A 23,486-nucleotide genomic window follows, 5' to 3' on the forward strand; every position below is an offset into this window, starting at 1 on the left:
AATTCCGTGTCTCAACCTCATGTTAACATAGGAAAGTTGTTTCCACATGAAGCACCCGCCACCGTCCCCCCATTTTAGTGGGGCTATTATGCCTTATTACCTCCAACTTTGTTTTCATTCTGCGAATGTAGTAGTCAAGGACTGAAATGGTTCCTGGAGCTCAGTCCCATCTGGGCTGCAGTTTGCTGAAGCTTCCTAGTGTCCGCCCCTAATTGAGGCTCCAAGAGTTGAGACTCTTTGAGACAAGGTAGGTTTCTTGAGGGACATATTACCCCCAAACTGTTGGAATGTGCCTGGTTAAGCATCTGGATTGTGACTGGCCTAGTTCTGCCTGTTTGGACCCATTCTTGTGCCATGTTCCTGGTGGACCTGGTCCTTCCAATGTTGATTCTTTCTTTCTCATTGCTTATGTACAGCACCCTGACACAGTCATGCCCCTCTCCTGTCTCTCCTCTAGGTATCCCTGCCTCTGGGCATGTGCTACTTCCGAGTCCTGTCCATATCCTTATGGGATTTTTAGCCACTCTGTGCTGCTCCTAATTTTCTAGTTTTCTGCTTACTACCTTTTTACACTGTGACTGTACTCCCCAGTTCTGTAGTGGGCAGTTACCTTTGACGTTACCTCTGTCACTTTTTCTACCTTTGCTCTACTTAAATGTGGTAGTTTTTCCGCCCCCCAAAATACTGTGGAGATAGTACTTTTCCTACGTTAGCCAAAACTGGAAATGGAAAGTTGGGAGCCAGGAGTCAGTGCCAGTCATAACTTGGAAATGACACACTGTTGACTCCTTGAATCTATATTCCCCCACCTCCATTTTTCACTGCCATTTAGTCATGGCATCTACATGTCTTGGCCCACTTTTACTACCCTACCCTGCCTCCTTTTCTCCCCCAATATGGGCTTCCCAGACCACCTGTTCTATTCCACATTGCTTCAGCCATACTCCGGACCTTATCGTCAACAGGCTTGGACTTTTTTATATTGTACTTGTCTGTTTAGTCTCGGGGTAACCCCACCTCATTAGGACAGCTTACATCCTCTACATCTCCTATAGAACTGCCCACTCTGGAGACTATTAGTTGTCTCACCCTTCCAGTTAACCTCATAAGTCATCCTGGGCTCCCTGGTCAGATTAGACTCCATCCCTGCTTGTACATTTACCTTCACCACGGCTTTTGCTCTTTTGAGCCACTGAACTTGAAAGAAAGACTTCACCTTTCTCACTTGGCTCACTACAAATTCGTTCTAATGTGACTGCATCTGTCTCATTTCTTAGCACCTGAGTTCCTGAAACTCCCAGTTTTCTTGATGCCTTTCATTCCTAGTAGATCAACCATATGAGAAGATAAAGGATGTTAGCTGGGAATTCCTTCGTCTTTCTCAATAGTTTTGTCTAGAGCAGTAGTTTTCAACAGGGCTACACATTATAATCATCTAGGGAGCTTTAAAAATACTAATTCTTGCATGCCACTGTCCAGACATTTTGATTCATGTCATTTGGAATATGGCCTGGGTATTAGAATTTTTAGTTCTTCAGGTGATTGTGATGGTCACCTGAGGTTGAAAACTACTGTTTTTGAAGCTCTGTCTCATTAGGTTTCCTTTACCAGGAGAGAAGACACACGGGCCCTTTCCAAGGCTGTCTCGTCTTTGGCCTCTGCAGAATTCTGCATCTCCCTCAGGACCTTCCTTGTTCTCCAGTACATCATCTCTCTTGCGTCTGCAGTCTCTGCCTGCTTTCTATTTACAAATGCATATTTTTTCTTTTTTTTTTTTTTTTTTTTTTTTGAGACGGAGTCTCACTCTGTCCCCCAGGCTGGAGTGCAGTGGTGTGATGTTGGCTCACTGCAACCTGTGCCTCCCGGGTTCAAGCGATTCTTGTGCCTCAGCCTCCCCGAGTAGCTGGGATTACAGGTGCCTGCCACCATGCCTGGCTAAGAAATGCATGGATTTTGACTTAAAATTTATTTTAGTTGATGTTATCATTTGCCAATATTTTCTTTCCAAATATTTTGCCCATTGGTCTGCTGTGATCTGCCCTCTGCACCTTCCAGAAACATTAATATCTATGGCTCTTCTGAATCCTCACATTTTACCTTGAGGGTATTTGATGAGGCCACTTTGTCCCTTGAAATTCTCCTTCCCTTGCTTCTCTAATACAAAAGTTTATTGAGTTTCCAAACTGCTACTATTGCTGCCTTTCTCAAGTTCCTCAAACTTTTGCCTTGGTTCTCTGCCCTGTCCTCTCCTGTGATTACCCTAGCCATTCTCTTGGCTTAACTAGCACATCCAAGCAGAGCCCCCTCCCTCTGATCCTTTCCTTCAATTCCAGCTTCACTCTTTCAGCTGTCTAGTGGACATATTCAATGCATGACCTTACTGTAGAGCTCAGTGTATTTAATCATAAGCTGTTCATTTGGCGGGGAATTCTGTACACCAGGTAGCACTTCTGTGGTAAGTGGTTGGTACAATTTTCATGTTTCTAGTCTATTACTGTAGCTTGGAAGCTCTTTGAGAGCAGTATTAAACATCTTGTACCACAGGCCTAAACAGTGCCTTGCACCAAGGTATATATTTGTCATTTTTATTTGAGGTGGATTGTTTTCTTTTCTTTTCTTTCTTTCTTTTTTTTTTTTTTTTTTTTTTTGAGACACAGTCTCACTCTGTTGCCCAGGCTGGAGTGCACTGGCGTATCTCAGCTCACTGGAACCTTCACCTCCCAGGTTCAAGTGATTCTCCTGCCTCAGCCTCCTGAGTAGCTGGGATTATAGGCATGTGCCACCACACTTGGCTAATTTTTGTATTTTTAGTAGAGACAGGGTTTCGCCATGTTGGCCAGGCTGGTCTCAAACTCCTGACCGCAGGTGATCCACCCACCTCGGCTCCCCAAAGTGTTGGGATTATAGGTGTGGGCCACCGTGCCCAGCCTGAATTTTCTTTTAAGGCCCTAAAACTGCACACTTTCTCTATTCTCTTTGCTATAATCTTTTTATTGATTCCAAGTCATCTTGTTCTACTGGTTCTGTCTACATTATGAGTCTCTTGGAAGCTGTTAAATTCTTTTTCAGTATCACCTGTGAGGAAGCAATTCAAAATTGTTACTCATTTTAACACACTGATAGAAATCATGATGAGTTTTATGAAGTAGCTTGCTCTCAGGAGAAACATTGGCCATGGTTTGCTTTAGTTTCTTTTGGCTACCTCACTGCAGATCTCTCTTGTTTTAGGTTATGTTGTTTTTTATAATGGCATCAAGGTATAACTACAGAGGAGCAATGACTAGTATTAATGTGACTGTCCTGAATATGACAGTTATTAGTGAAAAATCATTAGCTGAGTAATATCATTTATAGCACACTGAATACCTCAGTGCTACTTCTCAAACTGGAATGTGCACATGAAACACTGGGATATTGTTGAAATACAGATTCTGATTGTCCTAGGACTGTGGTGGGGCTGAAAATGTGAAAATGTGCATTTCTAACAAGGTCCCAGGTGGTGATGATGCTGATCTAGGAATCGCAAGTAATGAATACTTGTAACCGAAACAATATGGTGCAAAAATGTATAAAGTCAAACATCTTCACACCTGAGGTGAATGAGTAATACACTTTTTTTGCACCTTTCCTTATTGTTCATATATTCACACATATTTAGGGGGGTTTATTAGTTTATTTTTACCAACAGAATTAAACTGTATCCATGATGCTATTAACTTTTCCATTTAAAATGTGGAAATCCCTATAAATAAGTAGATGCAGAATAATTTTTTCTAATTTATTTATAGACTGAGAATTTCATAAGTAATAGCTGTATTTTAGAGCAATTTTTTTCGTTTTGCTCATCTCATCACCTGTAATTATTGATTTAATGATCCACTTAGAAATATTTTATAGCATTTGTATTGATTTAATGATCCACTTAGAAATATTTTATAGCATTTTCTCATTTGTTGTAAAGATTTTTAATGGAAATCCTATGTTAGGCTATTTAAGTGAACTAATTATCATGAGCCATAATAGAGAAATTAATTCAAAATAAGACATGAATTACAACAAAACAGACAATACCAAATCTTGCCAAGGACATAAAGAACAAAAACTCATACACTGCTGATAGGGTATAAATTAGTACAACCATTTTGGGAAACCAGGTAGTAGTATCTACTAAAGCTGACGTATAACATGCCTGTGACTCAGCAGTGTTATGTGTTTGCCAGAAGACTTGCACCAGGATGTTCTTAGCAGCGCTATTTATACTAGCCCTAAGCTGGAAACTGCCCACTTACCCAGCAACAGTAGAATCAATGAGTATGTTAGGGTATATCATATGTGAAATATCAGCAATGAGAATGAACAGACTACAGACACACACAGTATAGATGCATCTCACAAATGTGATATTTAAAGGACAGGAGAAGCCACCACACCGTGCATAATTTCATTGTATAGTACAATAAAAGGCAACACAAGTTTGTGCTCTTATAAGTTAGGATATTGTTCACCTTTGGTGTGTGGTGGAGAAGTGAGAGGGTTGAGAGGTTGGGGGTAGGCAGGGACTAGAAAGACAGGAAGAGTGTGAGTGGGCAGATAATGTTCTGTTTCATAATCTGGGTGCTGTTATGGGGTGGAGGGTTTTCAGAGCTGCACACAAAGTCTGTAGACTTTTCTCTGTATGTATTATACTTGAAGAAAAAAGTACATAAATAATGGTTCATCCTGGCCTGTGGCTGTTCTGAAGAACATTCATTTGTATTAATGGGGTCCATCATTTGGAAGGTGAGCCCCAAGCATCATCATTCTTATTCAAGTTCAATTTTGGTGTAGTGGAGTTTTGGAATTGGATTCATGGGATGCAGTCCCATATGGGGGAAACATGACAACCTTCCTGAGAGTTGATGTAAACTGGGAATCATAATGAGAACTAATAATTTGCTCATAGATTTGCTGTAGAACAATTACCATCCTTACAGAATTCAGAATTGACAACGTGCAATATTAGAATGAAATGAAACTTCAGTAGCCTAAATGGCAAAGAATTAAAAACTGCCTTTTGAAGTGACAGTATGGAACAGAACCATATATTCCATAGGAAAGCTATCCTTGGAGTTAATGAAAGAGTTTAAGATACTAAAATTGTATCTTAACATTAGCTTACAAAATTGGTATCAGAAAGCAAATGCCATAAAACAGGTTTCCCAGCAAGAAGGTGGTGTTATTATTGATGTATTGTGGGGAATGTAGTTTCAGACGCCGGGGGACGTTCCCCTATCCTTAGGAATTGCCGAGGAAAAGTGACTCCCCCGGCTGTGATCTGCCTGGTGGCGTGGGATGACCACCGCAAGAGAACATTTTGACCCTTCCCGGGACCGGCCCGGGCGGGGCGGGGCTGGGAGGCGGGCGCACATCGATGGCGTCACCTTCTGGCGCCGCCGGTTGGTTTCCCTGGCAACTGGAGCAATCAGAGCACCGCAGCGAGGGAGATGCTGGCGAGACGACAGCGAGATCCTCTCCAGGCCCTGCGGCGCCGCAATCAGGAGCTGAAGCAACAGGTATGGTCAGGCTGTGCAGAGGGCCCTGGGGCGGGCGACAGGCGGACGCAGCTGCGCGCACTGCGCCTTCCCACCGTGACCCCACCTAATCCTGGGAGCTTGCCCCCAACCTACTTACCTTCCCAGGTTGTAACGCCCCCTTACCCATAACATTCCAGCACCCAACCCCGATTCAAACCCCTCCTGATCCCAACTCAACCCCCAGCCAAAGGCGAAACCTCCCAAAATTCATGACCATCAACTAAGCGCCCCCTCCTCCGACCCTCACTCCCACCTAACGTCTCAACCTCCTACCCTAACAACTCACTAACCCACCTTATCTCCCAATCTAAATTTAGTGGTGTAACCATTTCCAACCCAACTCTGAGCCTAGCTCCTCTCCTCCACTTTCCAAGCCCATTTCCTTTCAGCCTTCCTCAAGTGGAGATTATTATTGCCTCCGTGAACTCAAGCGAAATAGGTGTCAAGGAATAGTCTTAATATGCAAGAACATTAAGATCTGATGAATGAGCAAAGGAGGTGAACGAGAGAGGAAATACAAGTAACTCATAAACATACGAGGAATGTTAACTTCAAAGATACTCAAGTAATTGCAAAGCACATAAGGTATCACAAAAATTTTAAAAATCACAACACTCTGTCTTGAGGAAGGTGTGATGAAGCAGGCACATTCACTGCTCCCGTGTATAAGGTGCTTGTACAGCATTTCAGGAAAGCAGCTTGACAAGGTGTAACATATGTGTATGCACCTAGGCTCAAAAATTACATTTCCAGGGATCTACTATGTGTAATAATTAGAAAGTAGGACAGAGATTGATGTATAAAAGTATTCATCACATTGTTACTTATATAATATACACAGAACAGCATAGAAGGGAACAGGCTAATATGGTATTTCTGTGTGACAGGATGCTGATGATTATTATGATTTTCTTTATTCTTTTTCATATTTATAAAAATTTTTAGGCCAGGTGTGGTGGCTCATGCTAGTAGTACCAGCTACTTGGGAGGCTGAGACAGGAGGATCACCTGAGCCCAGGAGTTCGAGACTAGCCTGGGCAACATAACAAGACTTGGTCTCAAAAAAAAAAAAAACTTTTTAAAAATACACTGAGTTCTTATTAAAAATAAGAAAAAAGTAAATAGCAACCAGTGGGTTTATTTTCTGACATTTTAATTTCACTTTAATTTTTTTCATGTGATCTATTACCAAGTATTTTTCCACTGAGTAAAATTATTTTATAATCTGAGGCCGGTAAGAGATTCACTGATGCTCCTATTTTATCCATTTTTGTTCTCTTGTTTAAAGTAAAAAGGATTTGGAAGGTAAATATTTAGGTGACTGTGTATTGGAATCACAGTGGTGCAACAAAAGCTAAATACTCTTCTGGTAGAAATAAAAAATAAAACTTGATGGGGCATTGACTTATGCTGAACTTCGGTGGATCTTAATATGGTTCTGTGTCTTATTTTTAAATGTCAACTTTTATTTTAGATTCAGGGGGTACATGTGCAGGTCTGTCACATGGGAACACTGTGTTATGCTGAGGTTTGGGGTACAGATGAGCCTATCACACAAGCAGTGAGCATAGTACCCAATAGGCAGTCTTTCAGTCTTCATTCCTCTTCCCTCCCCCACCCCACTCCAGCAGTCACCAGTGTCCATTGCTCCCATCTTTATGTCCATGTGTACTCAACGAGTGAGAACATATGGTATTTGGTTTTCTGTTCCTATGCTAATTCACTTAGGACAATGGCCTCCAGCTCCATCCATGTTGCTGCAAAGGACATGATTTCATTCTTTTTTATGGTTGCATATTTTTCATAGTGTATATGTACCACATTTTCTTTATCCAGTCCACCATTGGTGGGCATCTATGTTGATTCCATGTCTTTGCTATTGTGAATAGTGCTGTAGGGAACATACACATGCATGTGACATTTTGGTAGAATCATTTCTTTTTTGGGGGTATATACACGGAAATGGGATTTCTGGGTCAAATGGTAGTTCTGTTTTACGTTGTTTGGGAAATCTCCAAACTGCTTTCCACAGTGGCTGAACTAATTTTCATGCCCACCAACAGTGTATATGTGTACTCTTTTCTTGTCAGCCTCACCAGAATCTGTCATTTCTTGATTTTTTAATAATAGCCATTTTGACCAGTGTGAGATGGTACCTCATTGTAGTTTTAATTTGCATTTCTCTGATGATTAGTCATGATGAGTTAATTTTAAATTTAGTGGGACATAAGGAGAACCAGGAAAAGTTTTAGAAGGAAACTATAAAAATGATTATTAAAACAAACCATTAGAAAGATTATTCTCCCTGGAGAAATATTGGCTCTGGAGCCTTTTGATACCTTGACTATCTGGAAAGTTTGTTTTGATAGTATTAGCTAATTCTTCCCTGTCTTCACAGAGGACACCTGAAGCTGAATATGGAACAGATTTTCTATTCGGTGTCTGTAGGACAAGTAATCAACAGCCCCTCTGAGTCAGGCCTGTGATGACTGGCTTTATCACTAGGTGTGTGAATTTTGTAAATAACACTCAGATGGATGCCAAATTGCAAGAGTAGAGAAGAAACTAATGGAATTTTCTCTTTTTTCATCCACTTTATCTTCTCTACGTAATCTATAGAAAACAGACCAAAGAAGTATGTGCCTTTTTGGAGAGTATATTGACAAAGTTACATATAGCGTTAGTAAACAAACTACTAAGTCAAGAGAAACAAAGTCATGATACATTCAATACAATGGATACCACTCAGTAATGAGAAGGAATGAACTAATGGTACACACAACAATATGGAAGTATCTCAAAAACATGCTTTGTGGAAAGGTTACACAAGAGTGCTTACTGTATGAGTCCATTTATATAAAATTTCAAGAACAGGCAAAACTAATTTATGTTGGAAAAATATCAAAACAGGTTTGTCTGTGGAGGAATAAGGAGGGGATTTACTGGCAAGGGCATGAGGGAACTTACTAGGGTGATGGTAGTTTTCTACATCTTGATAAGAATTTTGGTTACACAGATGTATGCATTTGTCGAAACTCAGCAAATATATGCCTCGTATTTGTGCATTTCACTATATACATATTTTACATCAACTATTGAACTTTAGTTAGTGACATCCATAGTCCATTATTTAGGGAGAAATGTATTGATAACTGCAACTTACTTTGAAAGGCATAAGGTGGGTTGATGGATAGATCAAATAAGTGTAGTATAATGTTAATGTTTTTTCTAGGTAGCGGGTATATGGGTTTTCACTGTAAAATTTTTAAAACTTTGTTGTATGTTTAAAAGTGTTCATTATAAAATATTGGATAAAAAAAGAAGTTTTCTTTCCTAAGGCGATATGGTATTTAATAATGTGATATTTTAAATGGTCTCCATAGGTTGATAGTTTGCTTTCTGAGAGCCAACTGAAAGAAGCTCTAGAACCCAATAAAAGACAACATATTTATCAAAGGTAAAGTATGCTAAATTATATAAGCTTTACAGGAACCGCACTTACATTTCAATGCATAGTATTTAAGGCATAGAGATTGGTCCTTTGGAATCAAATGGAAGAATCACATAGTGTTGTAAGTTGAATGTAGAAGAAACCAACCTAAACCTGATGGTTGCGGACTTGCTATTGTGACAGCAACTATAAAAACTGCTTAATGTAAACATAGGTGACTTGGGCAGGATTACCCTAAATCCTTAGCCTATGTAGCCCAGATCCTGCGACCTGGTCAGAAACCTCTGTCTATAAGCAATTAGTACTTCATTGGGATGTCAACTTTAACTCCCATGAGAAGACAACACTGTTTTCTAGGTGGGTGTTTTTTGTTTTGTATTTGTTTTTACTTAAAAAAAAATCCTTGGGAGAGTTTAAATAGACGTGATGAACTACATCAAATTTAGACTATTAATTCATAACATTTGTATTAAGTTTAGGACATCATTAAGATAATCTTTGTTTTTGAGATATTTAAGGATTTTATTACATTCCAAAGAACATGAGATTCATTCTATTAATTTAAGTGAATTGTAATTGTTTGGAGAAGTTTTACTTAAGTCAGGCATTCAGAGTGCTTAAAGGCAAAACAAATGAATTTTGAAATGTCAAATGAATTTAATTTATAATAGTAGGATTGATTAAGCGATTTAGTTCAAGTTGAATTAACAGTAATGAAAGAAAAGCAAAGGTTATTGTTCTTGCTTTACTAGATTTAAAAACAGAGTAAGATTTATAGACTGAATTTGAAGGCCGAGGGAAAACTACGTTTTTAAATTTTATGTTAGTAAACTAAAAATCATAATTATTATTATTTTATTTTTTGAGACTAAATTTCACTGTGTCACCCAGGCTGGAGTGCAGTGGCGCAATCTCGGCTCATTGCAACCTGCACCTCCCAGGTTCAAGCGATTCTTCCGCCTCAGGCTCTTGAGTAGTTGGGATTACAGTCGTGCCCCACCACACCTGGCTGGATTTTGTATTTTGAGTAGAGATGGGTTTCATCACGTTGGCCAGGCTGGTTTTGAACTCCTGACCTCAAGGGATCCCCCAGCCTTGGCCTCCCAAAGTGCTGGGATTATAGGTGTGAGCCACTGTGCCCAGCCTAATAATTGTTATGTTTTATTTTTTTTGAGATAGAGTCTCTCTCTGTCGCCCAGGCTGGAGTGCAGTGGCGTGATCTCGGCTCACTGCAAGCTCCACCTCCCAGGTTCAAGCAATTCTCCTGCCTCAGCCTCCCGAGTAGCTGGGATTACAGGTGTGTGCCACCATGCCTGGCTAATTTTTTGTATTTTTAGTAGAGACGGGGTTTCACCGTGCTAGCCAGGATGGTCTCAATCTCCTGACCTCATGCCCCCTGCTTTGGCCTCCCAAAGTGCTGGGATTATAGGCGTGAGCCACCACGCCCGGCCCCTAATAATTATTTTTAAGCCCAAGTAACCATAGTCTTCTCTGTGCATGAAAAGAAGATTGTTACTGTCATTTAAAAACTCACTTTGACATTTGCATATCTGAAAATGTCATTTAGGTATCATTTTTATCTGCTCAGTGCTCTGAGTCTTTTCAGTTTGAAAACTCATGTCTCATGAGCTCTGGGAGATTTTATTTTACAAAAAGATTATTTCGTTAATTCCATTTGTCTGTTTCTTCCTGAAACACCTTTGAGTCAGGTATTGAATATCCTGGACTGATCCTCTATATCCCATAACTTCCTGTTAATAGTTTCTGTTTCTTTATCTGTTTGTATGGGAGATGTTTTTTTGGGGAGATGTGGGGGGTCTCACTCTGTCGTCCAGGCTGTAATGAAGTGGCACAATCATGGCTCACTGCACCTTCTGCCTCCCAGGCTCAAGGGATGCCCCTCTCCCCCGCCATGAGCTACCATGCTAGCAATTCTCTTGACTTTAACACTTTTCTTTATTACCTATTTCAACAGCCATATTGTTTTATTTCAGCAGTCATATTGGTTTTTTGTTTTTTTTAAGATGGAGTCTCACTCTGTCATGATCTTGGCTCACTGCAACCTCTGCCTCCTGGGTTCAAGCGATTCTCCTGCCTTAGCCTTCTGAGTAGCTGGGATTACAGGCTCACGCCATCACACTCGGCTAATTTTTTGTATTTTTAGTAGAGACGGAGTTTCACCATGTTGGCCAGGCTGCTCTCAAACTCCTGACCTCAGGTGATCCACCCATCATGGCCTCCCAAAGTGCTGGGATTACGTGAGCCACCGTGCCTGGCCATCATCAGTCATGTTGTTAATTTACAAGTGTTTTCTCTTGTTCTCGAATTGTTCTTTTTTCATAGCATCATGTTCCTGTTTTCATATTGATTGCCTTCTTACTACTTCCATGACTAGGAGGCTTTTTTTTTTTTCCTTAAGTTCTCTTCTGTTCTCTGAATTGTCTTTGCTTTCTCTGGGCTCAGATTCCTTTTAATTAGTTAATTAATTAATTTATATTTGGTTATTCTTAAATTTTATCTTCACGTTGCCGGTTTTCTTTATTAGGTCTGGCTTATCTATTTTTATTGAACAATGAGGGACTAGGTTGATTATTCCAGAGAGCTCTCATGGGCTTTTCTACTGTTAGATAGAGAGGGGTCCTTCCTGCTAGTACCATCCCCTGAATAAGAATGAAATTCTGTATGTTGACAGGGCTTATCAGAGGCTGGGAAGTAGCTTTTAGTCTGAGGAGCCCCCAGTGCCAGAATAGGGCGGGCTCTAACCCTGGTGTATGGGAAACTTCTTTAGCAGTCATGATTCTCTTCAGGTCATTTGTTAATTGTTTTTGTTTGTTTTTTTGTTTTTAGGGAAGAATCCCCTGGTAAGGAGGGAGAGCAGAGAGGGGAAAAGGGAGCTAACTGGCTCAGGTTTTCTGTAAATAGACTTAAAAGAAAGAGCCCCAACTAAATCTAAACGTAATCAGTATCATTACTCTTCCCTTGACTAATATAAAGACCTTAGATTGCTTTAACATTGATTTCCCTCCTCAAAGCTTAGATGTATGCATATGATTTAATTTACACAATATAACACAATAATATTAGATAATGTATAAAGTAAACCCCAGCCACTGTGCATGTCTTTTCATCAGCAGAATTTCATAATGTGTCCCTCTATGATTTAGTTTAGTTAACCTTTGGTCCTTTATGTCTGCTGACTCAAGTCCTGGAGTTTTCGGCCTGGCAGATTATCTCCCTCTTATGCTTGTGTTGCGTCTTCCACCCTTTATAGGAGAACATGCTTCCAGCCTTTTCCCATGGAGCAGAAATTTGTTGAAATCTCTTGCTGGCTAGTTGTCCCTCTTTCCTTCTTTGCAGTGTTCAGAGTTTGTTACCTTTTCAAACGTTTTAATCATTTTTTGTGGGGTTTCAGGAGCCAGTGAAGATGATTGTGTGCTTAGTTTTTATCCTGAACCAGGAGTCTTAAAATATCAACTGTTTGAGGATTTTAATAATTACATAGTTATAAAGGAGGTAATTGTAATAAGTAATTTATTTTCTTGGTACATTATATTAAAATAGTTTTCCACTCTGGGCTTTAAGCGAAATTTCTGAGTCTAAGTTTCAGTAGAGATTTTTTTGGTCAAGTAACATGACACCTGCCAAAATAAGCGGCTTTACTGTCAGTCTCATTTGACAAAAGCCTGCAGCTAGGTTCTCTCAGGGTGGATTCATGGCTTGTGATATCCTCAAAGACCAGCCTTTGATGTCATTCCACTCTGCCATCCTTTGCTTGTTGGTGATGTCTCTCCTCATGGTTACAAAGTCCATACCCTCAGTCTCTCCTCATGGTTACAAAGTCCATACCCTCAGTATCAAAGAGCAGATGTAGGAGAGATTCTTTTCATGCCTGGTAAGGGAGGATAAAATGGGAGGCAATCCCAATATACGTGTTTTATGTCACACTGGCAGCCCTGGGCCCCCTGCTCACCCTGCCTGCAGTGGAGGCTGAGAACATAGGTGCCAGTGGGAAGCTGACAGCCAGCAAAGAGGAAGGGTGGGAAAGGGGCTTTTGGGGAGGTTGCTAGTAGGGTCAGCCCCAGTTTGATGTTTCCCCTTCTCTTTTGCTACCCTTTTGACAAAGGACTTTTGTTCCCTTTAAAACGTTTTTTTATTTATTACTGTTTTTTATTTTTTTCTTTAAGTTCAGGGATACATGTATGGCATTGTGCAGGTTTGTTACATAGGTAAACATGTGCCATACTGGTTTACTGGACAGATCATCCCATCACCTAGGTATTAAGCCCTGCATTCCATTAATTATTCTTCCTGATGCTCTCCCTCCTCTAATACCTCCTTCCTACAGGCCCCAGTGTATGTTGTTACCCTCCTTGTGTCCATGTGTTCTCATCATTCAGCTCCCACTTATAAGTGAGAACATGCGGAGTTTGGTTTTCTGTTCCTGCATTAGTTTGCTGAGGATAATGACTTCCAACTGTAACCATGTCCCTCCAAAGGACATGATTTTGTTCCTTTTTATGGCTGCACAGTATTCTATGAGTGAGAACATGCAGTGTTTGGTTTTCTGTCCTTGTGATAATTTGCTCAGAATGATGGTTTCCAGCTTCATCCATGTCCCTTCAAAGGACATGAACTCATCATTTTTTATGGCTGCATAGTATTCCATGGTGTATATGTACCACATTTTCTTAATCCAGTCTATCATTGTTGGACATTTGGGTTGGTTCCAAGTCTTTGCTATTGTGAATAGTGCCACAATAAACATATGTGTGCATGGGTCTTTATAGCAGCATGATTTATAATCCTTTGGGTATATACCCAGTAATGGGACGGTTGGGTCAAATGGTATTTCTAGTTCTAGATTCCTGAGGAATCGCCACACTGACTTCCACAATGGTTGAACTAGTTTACAGTCCCACCAACAGTGTAAAAGTTTCCTATTTCTCCACATCCTCTCCAGCACTTGTTGTTTCCTGACTTTTTAATGATCGCCATTCTAACTGGTGTGAGATGGTATCTCATTGTGGTTTTGATTTGCATTTCCCTGATGGCCAGTGATGATGAGCATTTTTTCATGTGTTTTTTGGCTGCATAAATGTCTTCTTTTGAGAAGTGTCTGTTCATATCCTTCGCCCACTTTTTGATGGGGTTGTTTGTTTTTTTCTTGTAAATTTGTTTGAGTTCATTGTAGATTCTGTATATTAGCCCTTTGTCAGATGAGTAGATTGCAACAATTTTCTCCCATTCTGTAGGTTGCCTGTTCACTCTGATGGTAGTTTCTTTTGCTGTGCAGAAGCTCTTTAGTTGAATTAGATCCCATTTGTCAATTTTGGCTTTTGTTGCCATTGCTTTTGGTGTTTTAGACATGAAGTCCTTGCCCATGCCTATGTCCTGAATGGTAATGCCTAGGTTTTCTTCTAGGGTTTTTATGGTTTTAGGTCTAACATTTAAGTCTTTAATCCATCTTGAATTAATTTTTGTATAAGGTGTAAGGAAGGCATCCAGTTTCAACTTTCTACATATGGCTAGCCGGTTTTCCCAGCACCATTTATTAAATAGGGAATCCTTTCCCCATTTCTTGTTTTTGTCAGGTTTGTCAAAGATCAGATAGTTGCAGATATATGGCATTATTTCTGAGGGCTCTGTTCTATTCCATAGGTCTATATCTCTGTTTTGGTACCAGTACCATGCTGTTTTGGTTACTGTAGCCTTGTAGTACAGTTTGAAGTTAGGTAGCGTGATGCCTCCAGCTTTGTTCTTTTGGCTTAGGATTGACTTGGTAATGTGGGCTCTTTTTTGGTTCCATATGAACTTAAAGTAGTTTTTTCCAATTCTGTAAAGAAAGTCATTGGTAGCTTGATGGGGATGGCATTGAATCTATAAATTACCTTGGGCAGTATGGTCATTTTCACGATATTGATACTTCCTACCCATGAGCATGGAATGTTCTTCCATTTGTTTGTATCCTCTTTTATTTCCTTGAGCAGTGGTTTGTAGTTCTCCTTGAAGAGGACCTTCATATCCCTTGTAAGTTGGATTCCTAGGTATTTTATTCTCTTTGAAGCAATTGTGAATGGGAGTTCACTCATGATTTGGCTCTCTGTCTGTTATTGGTATATAAGAATGCTTGTGATTTTTGCACATTGACTTTGTATCCTGAGACTTTGCTGAAGTTGCCTATCAGCTTAAGGAGATTATAGGCTGAGACAATGGGGTTTTCTAGATATACAATCATGTCATCTGCAAACAGGGACAATTTGACTTCCTCTTTTCCTAACTGAATACCCTTTATTTCCTTCTCCTGCCTGATTGCCCTGGCCAGAACTTCCAACACTATGTTGAATAGGAGTGGTGAGAGAGGGCATCCCTGTCTTGTGCCAGTTTTCAAAGGGAATGCTTCCAGTTTTTGCCCATTCAGTATGATATTGGCTGTGGGTTTGTCTTAGATAGCTGTTATTATTTTGAGATACGTCCCATCAATACCTAATTTCTTGAGAGTTTTTAGCATGAAGGGTTGTTAAATTTTGTCAAAGGCCTTTTCTGCATCTATTGAGATAATCATGTGGTTTTTGTCGTTGGTTCTGTTTATATGCTGGATTATGTTTATTGACTTGTGTATGTTGAACCAGCCCTGCATCCCAGGGATGAAGCCCACTTGATCATGGTGGATAGGCTTTTTGATGTGCTGCTGGATTCGGTTTGCCAGTATTTTATTGAGGATTTTTGCATCGAGGTTCATCAGGGATACTGGTCTAAAATTCTCTTTTTTTGTTGTGTCTCTGCCAGGCTTTGGTATCAGGATGATGCTGGCCTCATAAAATGAGTTAGGGAGGATTCCCTCTTTTTCTATTGATTGGAATAGTTTCAGAAGGAATGGTACCAGCTCCTCCTTGTACCTCTGGTAGAATTTGGCTGTGAATCCATCTGGTCCTGGACTTTTTTTGGTTGGTAAGCTATTAATTATTGCCTCAATTTCAGAGCCTGTTATTGGTCTATTCAGAGATTCAGCTTCTTCCTGGTTTAGTCTTGGGAGGGTGTATTTGTCGAGGAATTTATCCATTTCTTCTAGATTTTCTAGTTTATTTGCATAGAGGTGTTTATAGTATTCTCTGATGGTAGTTTGTATTTCTGTGGGATCGGTGGTGATATCCCCTTTATCATTTTTTATTGCGTCTATTTGATTCTTCTCTCTTTTTTTCTTTATTAGTCTTGCTAGTGGTTTATCAATTTTGTTGATCTTTTCAAAAAACCAGCTCCTGGATTCACTAATTTTTTGAAGGGTTTTTTTGTCTCTATCTCCTTCAGTTCTGCTCTGATCTTAGTTATTTCTTGCCTTCTGCTAGCTTTTGAATGTGTTTCCTCTTGGTTCTCCAGTTCTTTTAATTGTGATATTAGGGTGTCAATTTTATTTCTTTCCTGCTTTCTCTTGTGGGCATTTAGTGCTATAAATTTCCCTCTACACACTGCTTTAAATGTGTCCCAGAGATTCTGGTATGTTGTGTCTTTGTTCTCGTTGGTTTCAAAGGACATCTTTATTTCTGCCTTCATTTCGTTATGTATCCAGTAGTCATTCCGGAGCAGGTTGTTCAGTTTCCATGTGGTTTAGTGGTTTTGAGTGAGTTTCTTAATCCTGAGTTCTAGTTTGATTGCACTGTGGTCTGAGAGACAGTTTGTTATAATTTCTGTTCTTTTACATTTGCTGAGGAGTGCTTTACTTCCAACTATGTGGTCAATTTTGGAATAGGTGTGGTGTGGTGCTGAGAAGAATGTATATTCTGTTTATTTGGGTTGGAGAGTTCTGTAGATGTCTATTAGGTCCGCTTGGTGCAGAGCTGAGTTCAATTCCTGGATATCCTCATTAACTTTCTGTCCCGTCGATCTGTCTAATGTTGACAGTGGGGTGTTAAAGTCTCCCATTATTATTGTGTGGGAGTCTAAGTCTCTTTCTAGGTCTCTAAGGACTTGCTTTATGAATCTGGGTGCTCCTGTATTGGGTGCATATATATTTAGGATAGTTACCTCTTCTTGTTGAATTGATCCCTTTACCATTATGTAATGGCCTTCTTTGTCTCTTTTGATCTTTGTTGGTTTAAAGTCTGTTTTATCAGAGACTAGGATTGCAACCCCTGCCTTTTTTTTGTTTTCCATTTGCTTGGCAGATCTTCCTCCATCCCTTTATTTTGAGCCTATGTGTGTCTCTGTACATGAGATGGGTTTCCTGAATACAACACACTGATGGGCCTTGACTCTTTATCCAATTTTCCAATCTGTGTCTTTTAATTGGAGCATTTAGCCCATTTACATTTAAGGTTAATATTGTCATGTGTGAATTTGATCCTGTCATTATGATGTTAGCTGGTTATTTTGCTCATTAGTTGATGCAGTTTCTTCCTAGCCTCGATGGTCTTTACAATCTGGCATGTTTTTGCAGTGGCTGGTACCAGTTGTTCCTTTCCATGTTTAGTGCTTCCTTCAGGAGCTCTTTTAGGGCAGGCCTGGTGGTGACAAAATCTCTCAGCATCTGCTTGTCTGTAAAGGATTTTATTTCTCCTTCACATATGAAGCTTATTTTGGCTGGATATGAAATTCGGGGTTGAAAATTCTTTTCTTTAAGAATGTTGAATATTGGCCGCCATTCTCTTCTGGCTTGTAGAGTTTCTGCTGAGAGGTCAGCTGTTAGTCTGATGGGCTTCCCTTTGTGGGTAACCCGAGCTTTCTCTCTGGCTGCCCTTAACATTTTTTCCTTCATTTCAACTTTCGTGAATCTGACAATTATGTGTCTTGGAGTTGCTCTTCTCGAGGAGTATCTTTGTGGCGTTTTCTGTATTTCCTGAATTTGAATGTTGGCCTGCATTGCTAGATTGGGGAAGTTCTCCTGGATAATATCTTGCCTAGTGTTTTTCAACTTGGTTCAATTCTCCCCGTCACTTTCAGGTACACCAATCAGATGTAAATTTGGTCTTTTCACATAGTCCCATATTTCTTGGAGGCTTTGTTTGTTTCTTTTTATTCTTTTTTCTCTAAACTTCTCTACTTGCTTTATTTCATTCATTTGATCTTCCATCACTGATACCCTTTCTTCCAGTTGATCGAATCAGCTACTGAAGCTTGTGCATTCGTCACGTAGTTCTTGTGCCATGGTTTTCAGCTCCATCAGGTCCTTTAAGGACTTCTCTGCATTGGTTATTCTAGTTAGCCATTCGTCTAATCTTTTTTCAAGGTTTTTAACTTGTTTTCCACGGGTTCGAACTTCCTCCTTTAGCTCGGAGAAGTTTGATCGTCTGAAGCCTTCTTCTCTCAACTCATGAAAGTCATTCTCTGTCCAGCTTTGTTCTGTTGCTGGTGAGGAGCTGCAATCCTTTGAAGGAGGAGAGGCGCTCTGATTTTTAGAATTTCAGTTTTTCTGCTCTGTTTTTTCCCCATCTTTGTGGTTTTATCTACCTTTGGTCTTTGATGATGGTGATGTACAGATGGGGTTTTGGTGTGGATGTCCTTTCTGTTTGTTAGTTTTCCTTCTAACAGTCAGGACCCTCAGCTGCAGGTCTGTTGGAGTTTGCCGGAGGTCCACTCCAGACGCTGTTTGCCTGGGTATCAGCAGCAGAGGCTGCAGAACAGCGAATATAGGTGAACAGCAAATGTTGGTGCCTGATCATTCCTCTGGAAGTTTTGTCTCAGAGGAGTACCCGGCTGTATGAGGTTTCAGTCTGTCCCTACTGGGGGGTGCCTCCCAGTTAGGCTACTCGGGGGTCAGGGACCCACTTGAGGAGGCAGTCTGTCCGTTCTCAGATGTCAAGCTGCATGCTGGGAGAACCACTACTGTCTTCCAAGCTGTCAGACAGGGACATTTAAGTCTGCAGAGGTTTCTGCTGCCTTTTGTTTGGCTATGCCCTGTCCCCAGAGGTGGAATCTAAAGAGGCAGGCAGGCCTCCTTGAGCTGCGGTAGGCTCCACCCAGTTTGAGCTTCCAGGCTGCTTTGTTTACCTACTCAAGCCTCGGCAATGGCTGGCGCCCCTCCCCCAGCCTCGCTGCTGCCTTGCAGTTTGATCTCAGACTGCTGTGCTAGCAATTAGCGAGGCTCTCTGGGCGTAGGACCCTCTGAGCCATGTGCGCGATATAATCTCCTGGTGTGCCGTTTGCTAAGACTGTGGGAAAAGCGCAGTATTAGGGTGGGGGTGACCCGATTTTCCAGGTGCTGTCTGTCATCCCTTTCCTTGGCTAGGAAAGGGAATTCCCTTGTCCCTTGTGCTTCCTGGGTGAGGCAATGCCTCGCCCTGCTTCAGCTCATGCTCGGTGTGCTGCACCCACTTTCCTGCACCCACTGTCTGACAGTCCCTAGTGAGATGAACCCAGCACCTCAGTTGGAAATGCAGAAATCATTCATCTTCTGCGTCGCTCACTCTGGGAGCTGTAGACTGGAGTTGTTCATATTCGGCCATCTTGGAACCGCCCCAAGTGTTCCTTTTTCTCTGCAATTTTGCCAACATCTGTTTTTTTGACTTTTTAATAATCACCATTCTGACTGGCATGAGATGGTACTTCACTGTGATTTTGATTTGCATTTCTCTAATGATCAGTGATGTTGAACTTTTTTTCATGTTTCTTGGCTGAATGTGTGTCTTTTGAGAAGTGTCACTTCATGTCCTTTGCTCACTTTTTAATGGGGTTGTTTTTTTCTTATAAATTTGCTTATTTTTAGACTCTGGATATTAGACATTCATCAGATGGATAGATTGTAAACATTTTCCCCCATTCTGTAGGTTGTCTGTTCATTCTGATGATAGTGAGAGGTGACAGCATGCTGGCAGTCCTCACAGCCCTCGCTCACTCTTGGCGCCTCCTCTGCCTGGGCTCCCACTTTGGCGGCACTTGAGGAGCCCTTCAGCCTGCCGCTGCCCTGTGGGAGCCCCTTTCTGGGCTGGCCAAGGCCGGAGCCAGCTCCCTCAGCTTGCGAGGAGGTGTGGAGGGAGAGGCGCGGGTGGGAACCGGGCCTGCACATGGTGCTTGTGGGCCAGCGTGAGTTCCAGGTGGGCGTGGGCTCCATGGACTCTGCACTTGGAGCGGCCAGCCGGCCAGCCCCACCGGCCCTGGGCAGTGAGGGGCTTAGCACCTGGGCCAGCAGCTGCTGTGCTCAATTTCTCACCCAGCCTTAGCTGCCTTCCCATGGGGCAGGGCTCGGGACCTTCAGCCCGCCATGCCTGAGCCTCCCCGCCCTCTGTGGGCTCCTGTGCGGCCCGAGCCTCCCTGACAAGTGCCGCCCCCTGCTCCACAGTGCCCAGTCCCATCGACCACCCAAGGGCTGAGGAGTGCGGGCGCACGGTGCGGGACTGGCAGGCAGCTCCACCTGCAGCCCTCGTGCGGGATCCGCTGGGTGAAGCCAGCTGGGCTCCTGAGTCTGGTGGGGATGTGGAGAACCTTTATGTCTAGCTAAGGGATTGTACATACACCAATCAGCACTCTATATCTAGCTCAAGGTTTGTAAACACACCAATCAGCCCCCTGTGTCTAGCTCAGTGTTTGTGAATGCACCAATTGACACTCTGTATCTAGCTACTCTGGTGGAGCCTTGGAGAACCTTTATGTCTAGCTCAGGGATTGTAAACACACCAATCGGCACTCTGTATCTAGCTCAAGGTTTGTAAACACACCAATCAGCACCCTGTGTCTAGCTCAGGGTTTGTGAATGCACCCATCGACACTCTATATCTAGCTACTCTGGTGGGGACTTGGAGAACCTTTGTGTGGACACTCTTTATCTAGCTAATCTAGTGGGGACCTGGAGAACCTTTGTGTCTAGCTCAGGGATTGTAAACGCACCAGTCAGCAACCTGTCAGAACAGACCACTCGGCTCTCTGTAAAATGGACCAATCAGCAGGATGTAGGTGGGGCCAGATAAGAGAATAAAAGCAGGCTGCCGGAGCCAGCAATGGCAACCCGCTTGGGTCCCCTTCCACACTGTGGAAGCTTTGTTCTTTCGCTGTTTGCAATAAATCTTGCTACTGCTCACTCTTTGGGTCCACACTGCCTTTATGAGCTGTAACACTCACCGCGAAGGTCTGCAGCTTCACTCCTGAAGTCAGTGAGACCATGAGCCCACTGGGAGGAACGAACAACTCCAGACGTGCCGCCTTAAGAGCTGTAACACTCACCGTGAAGGTCTGCAGCTTCACTCCTGAGCCAGCGAGACCACGAACCCACCAGAAGGAAGAAACTCCAAACACATCCGAACGTCAGAAGGAACAAACTCTGGACACGCCGCCTTTAAGAACTATAACACTCACTGCGAGGGTCCACGGCTTCATTCTTGAAGTCAGTGAGACCAAGAACCCACCAATTCTGGACACAATAGTTTCTTTTGCTGTGCAAAAGTTCTTTAGTTTGATGAGATCCTATTTGTCAAGTTTTGCTTTTGTTGCAATTGCTTTTGGCTTTTTGTTGTCATGAAATATTTGCCTGTGCCTATGTCCTGAATGCTATTGCTTGGATTTTCTTCTAGAGTTTTTATAGTTTTGGGTTTTACATTTAAGTCTTTAATCCATCTTGAATTAATTTTTGTATATGGTGTATGGAAGGGGTTCTAGTTTCAATTTTCTGCGTATAGCTAGCCAGCTCTTCCAGCATCATTTATTAAATAGGGGGCCCTTTCCCCATTGCTTGTTTTTGTCAGGTTTGTCAAAGATCAGATGGTTGTAGGTGTGCAAGTCTTATTTCTGAGTTCTCTATTCTGTTCCATTGGCCTATGTGTCTGTTCTTGTACCAGTACCATGCTGTTTTAGTTACTGTAGCCTTGTAATATAGTTTGAAGTTAGGTGGTGTGATGCCTCCAGCTTTGTTCTTTTTGCTTAGGGTTGTATTGGCTATTTGGGCTCTTCTTTTGTTCCATATAAATTTTAAAATAGTTTTTTCTAATTCTGTGAAGAATGTCAATGGAAGTTTAATGGGAATAGCATTGAATCTATACATTATTTGGGGCAGTATGTCCATTTTCACGATATGATTCTTCCTGTCCACAAGCATGGAATGTTTCTCCATTTTTTTGTGTCATCTCTGATTTCTGGAGCAGTGTTTGTAGTTATCCTTGAGAAGGTCCCTCTCACTTTCTTTGTTAGCTGTATTCCTAGGTATTTTATTCTTTTTGTAGCAGTTGTGAATGTGAGTTCAGGATTTAGCTCTCTGCCTGCCTGTTGTTGGTATATAGGAATGCTAGCAATTTTTGCACATTGATTTTGTATCCTGAGACTTTGCTGAGGTTGCTTATCAGCTTAAGAAGTTTCTGGGCCAAGACAATGGGTTTTCTAGATATAGGATCATGTCATCTGCAAACAGGGATAATTTGAGTTCCTCTCTTCCTATTTGAATACTCCTTATTTCTTTCTCTTGCCTGACTTCCCAGGCCAGAACTTCCAACACTGCATTGAATAGGAGCAATGAGGGAGGGCATCCTTGTCTTGTGCCTGTTTTCAAAGGGAATGCTTCAAGCATTTGCCCATTCAGTATGATATTGGCTGTCGGTTTGTCATATATGGCTCTGATTATTTTGAGGTATATTCTTTCAATATCTAGTTTATTGAAAGTTCTTAACATGAAAAGATGTTGAATTTTATTGAAAGCCTTTTCTGCATTTATTGAGATAGTCATTTTTTTTTGTCTTAAGTTCTGTTTATGTGATGAATCACATTTATTGATTTGTATATGTTGAACCAAACTTTCATCCTGGGGATGAAGCCAACTTGATCATGGTAGATAAGCTTTTTGATGTGCTGCTGGATTCGGTTTGCCAGTATTTTGTTGCGGATTTTTGTATTGATGTTCATGAAGGATATTGGCTTTAAGTTTTCTGTTTTTGCTGTATCTCTGCCAGGTTTTGGTATCGGGAGGATGCTGGATACAATCAGTTAGGGAGGAGTCCCTCCTTTTCAGTTGTTTGGAATAATTTCAGTAGAAATGGTTCCCACTCTTCTTTTTACCTTTGGTACAATTCAGCTGTGAATTCATCTGGTCCTGGGAGTGTTTTGGTTGGTAAGCTATTTGGTAAAACTGCCTCCATTTTAGAACTCATTATTGATCTGTTCAGGGATTCAATTTCTTCCTGGTTCAGTCTTGGGAGGGTGTATGTGTCCAAGAACTCATCCATTTCTTCTAGATTTTCTAGTTCATGTGCATAGAGGTGTTTATAGTATTCTCTGCTGATTGTTTGTATTTCTGTGGGGTCAGTGGTGATATCCCCCTTATAATTTCTGATTGTGTTTATTTGATTCTTCTCTCTTTTCTTTATTAGTCTAGCTAGTGGTGTATCTATTTTATTAATTTTTTTCAAAAAACCAGCTCCTGAATTTGTTCTTTGTAGGGTTTTTCATGTCTCTATCTCCTTCAGTTCAGCTCTGATCTTGGTTATTTCTTGTCTTCTGCTAGCTTTAGGGTTTGTTTGCTCTTGGTTCTCTAGTTCTTTTAGTTGAGATGTTAG

At 41.4% G+C, this 23,486-nt stretch overlaps 1 protein-coding gene across 8 annotated transcripts in view; it reads left to right on the forward strand.

The window, feature by feature from the left end:
- Positions 1-5,385: 5,385 nt before the first annotated feature.
- The window catches only part of NPHP1 (nephrocystin 1), an 81,604-nt gene continuing 63,503 nt past the window's right edge, over positions 5,386-23,486 (forward strand). For 6 of the 8 annotated variants that reach the window (XM_055107426.1, XM_008951906.4, XM_003804309.5 and 3 more), the window contains exons 1-2: positions 5,386-5,552; positions 8,957-9,030. In XM_055107426.1, coding sequence (XP_054963401.1) covers positions 5,484-5,552; positions 8,957-9,030 — 143 coding nt within the window. In that variant the 5' untranslated portion in view covers positions 5,386-5,483. The remainder of the gene's footprint in view (positions 5,553-8,956; positions 9,031-23,486) is intronic. The other 2 variants (XM_055107427.1, XM_055107431.2) reach the window with 1 other exon arrangement.

This window comes from Pan paniscus, chromosome 12, assembly GCF_029289425.2.
Source record: "Pan paniscus chromosome 12, NHGRI_mPanPan1-v2.0_pri, whole genome shotgun sequence".
Classification (NCBI taxonomy): domain Eukaryota; kingdom Metazoa; phylum Chordata; class Mammalia; order Primates; family Hominidae; genus Pan; species Pan paniscus.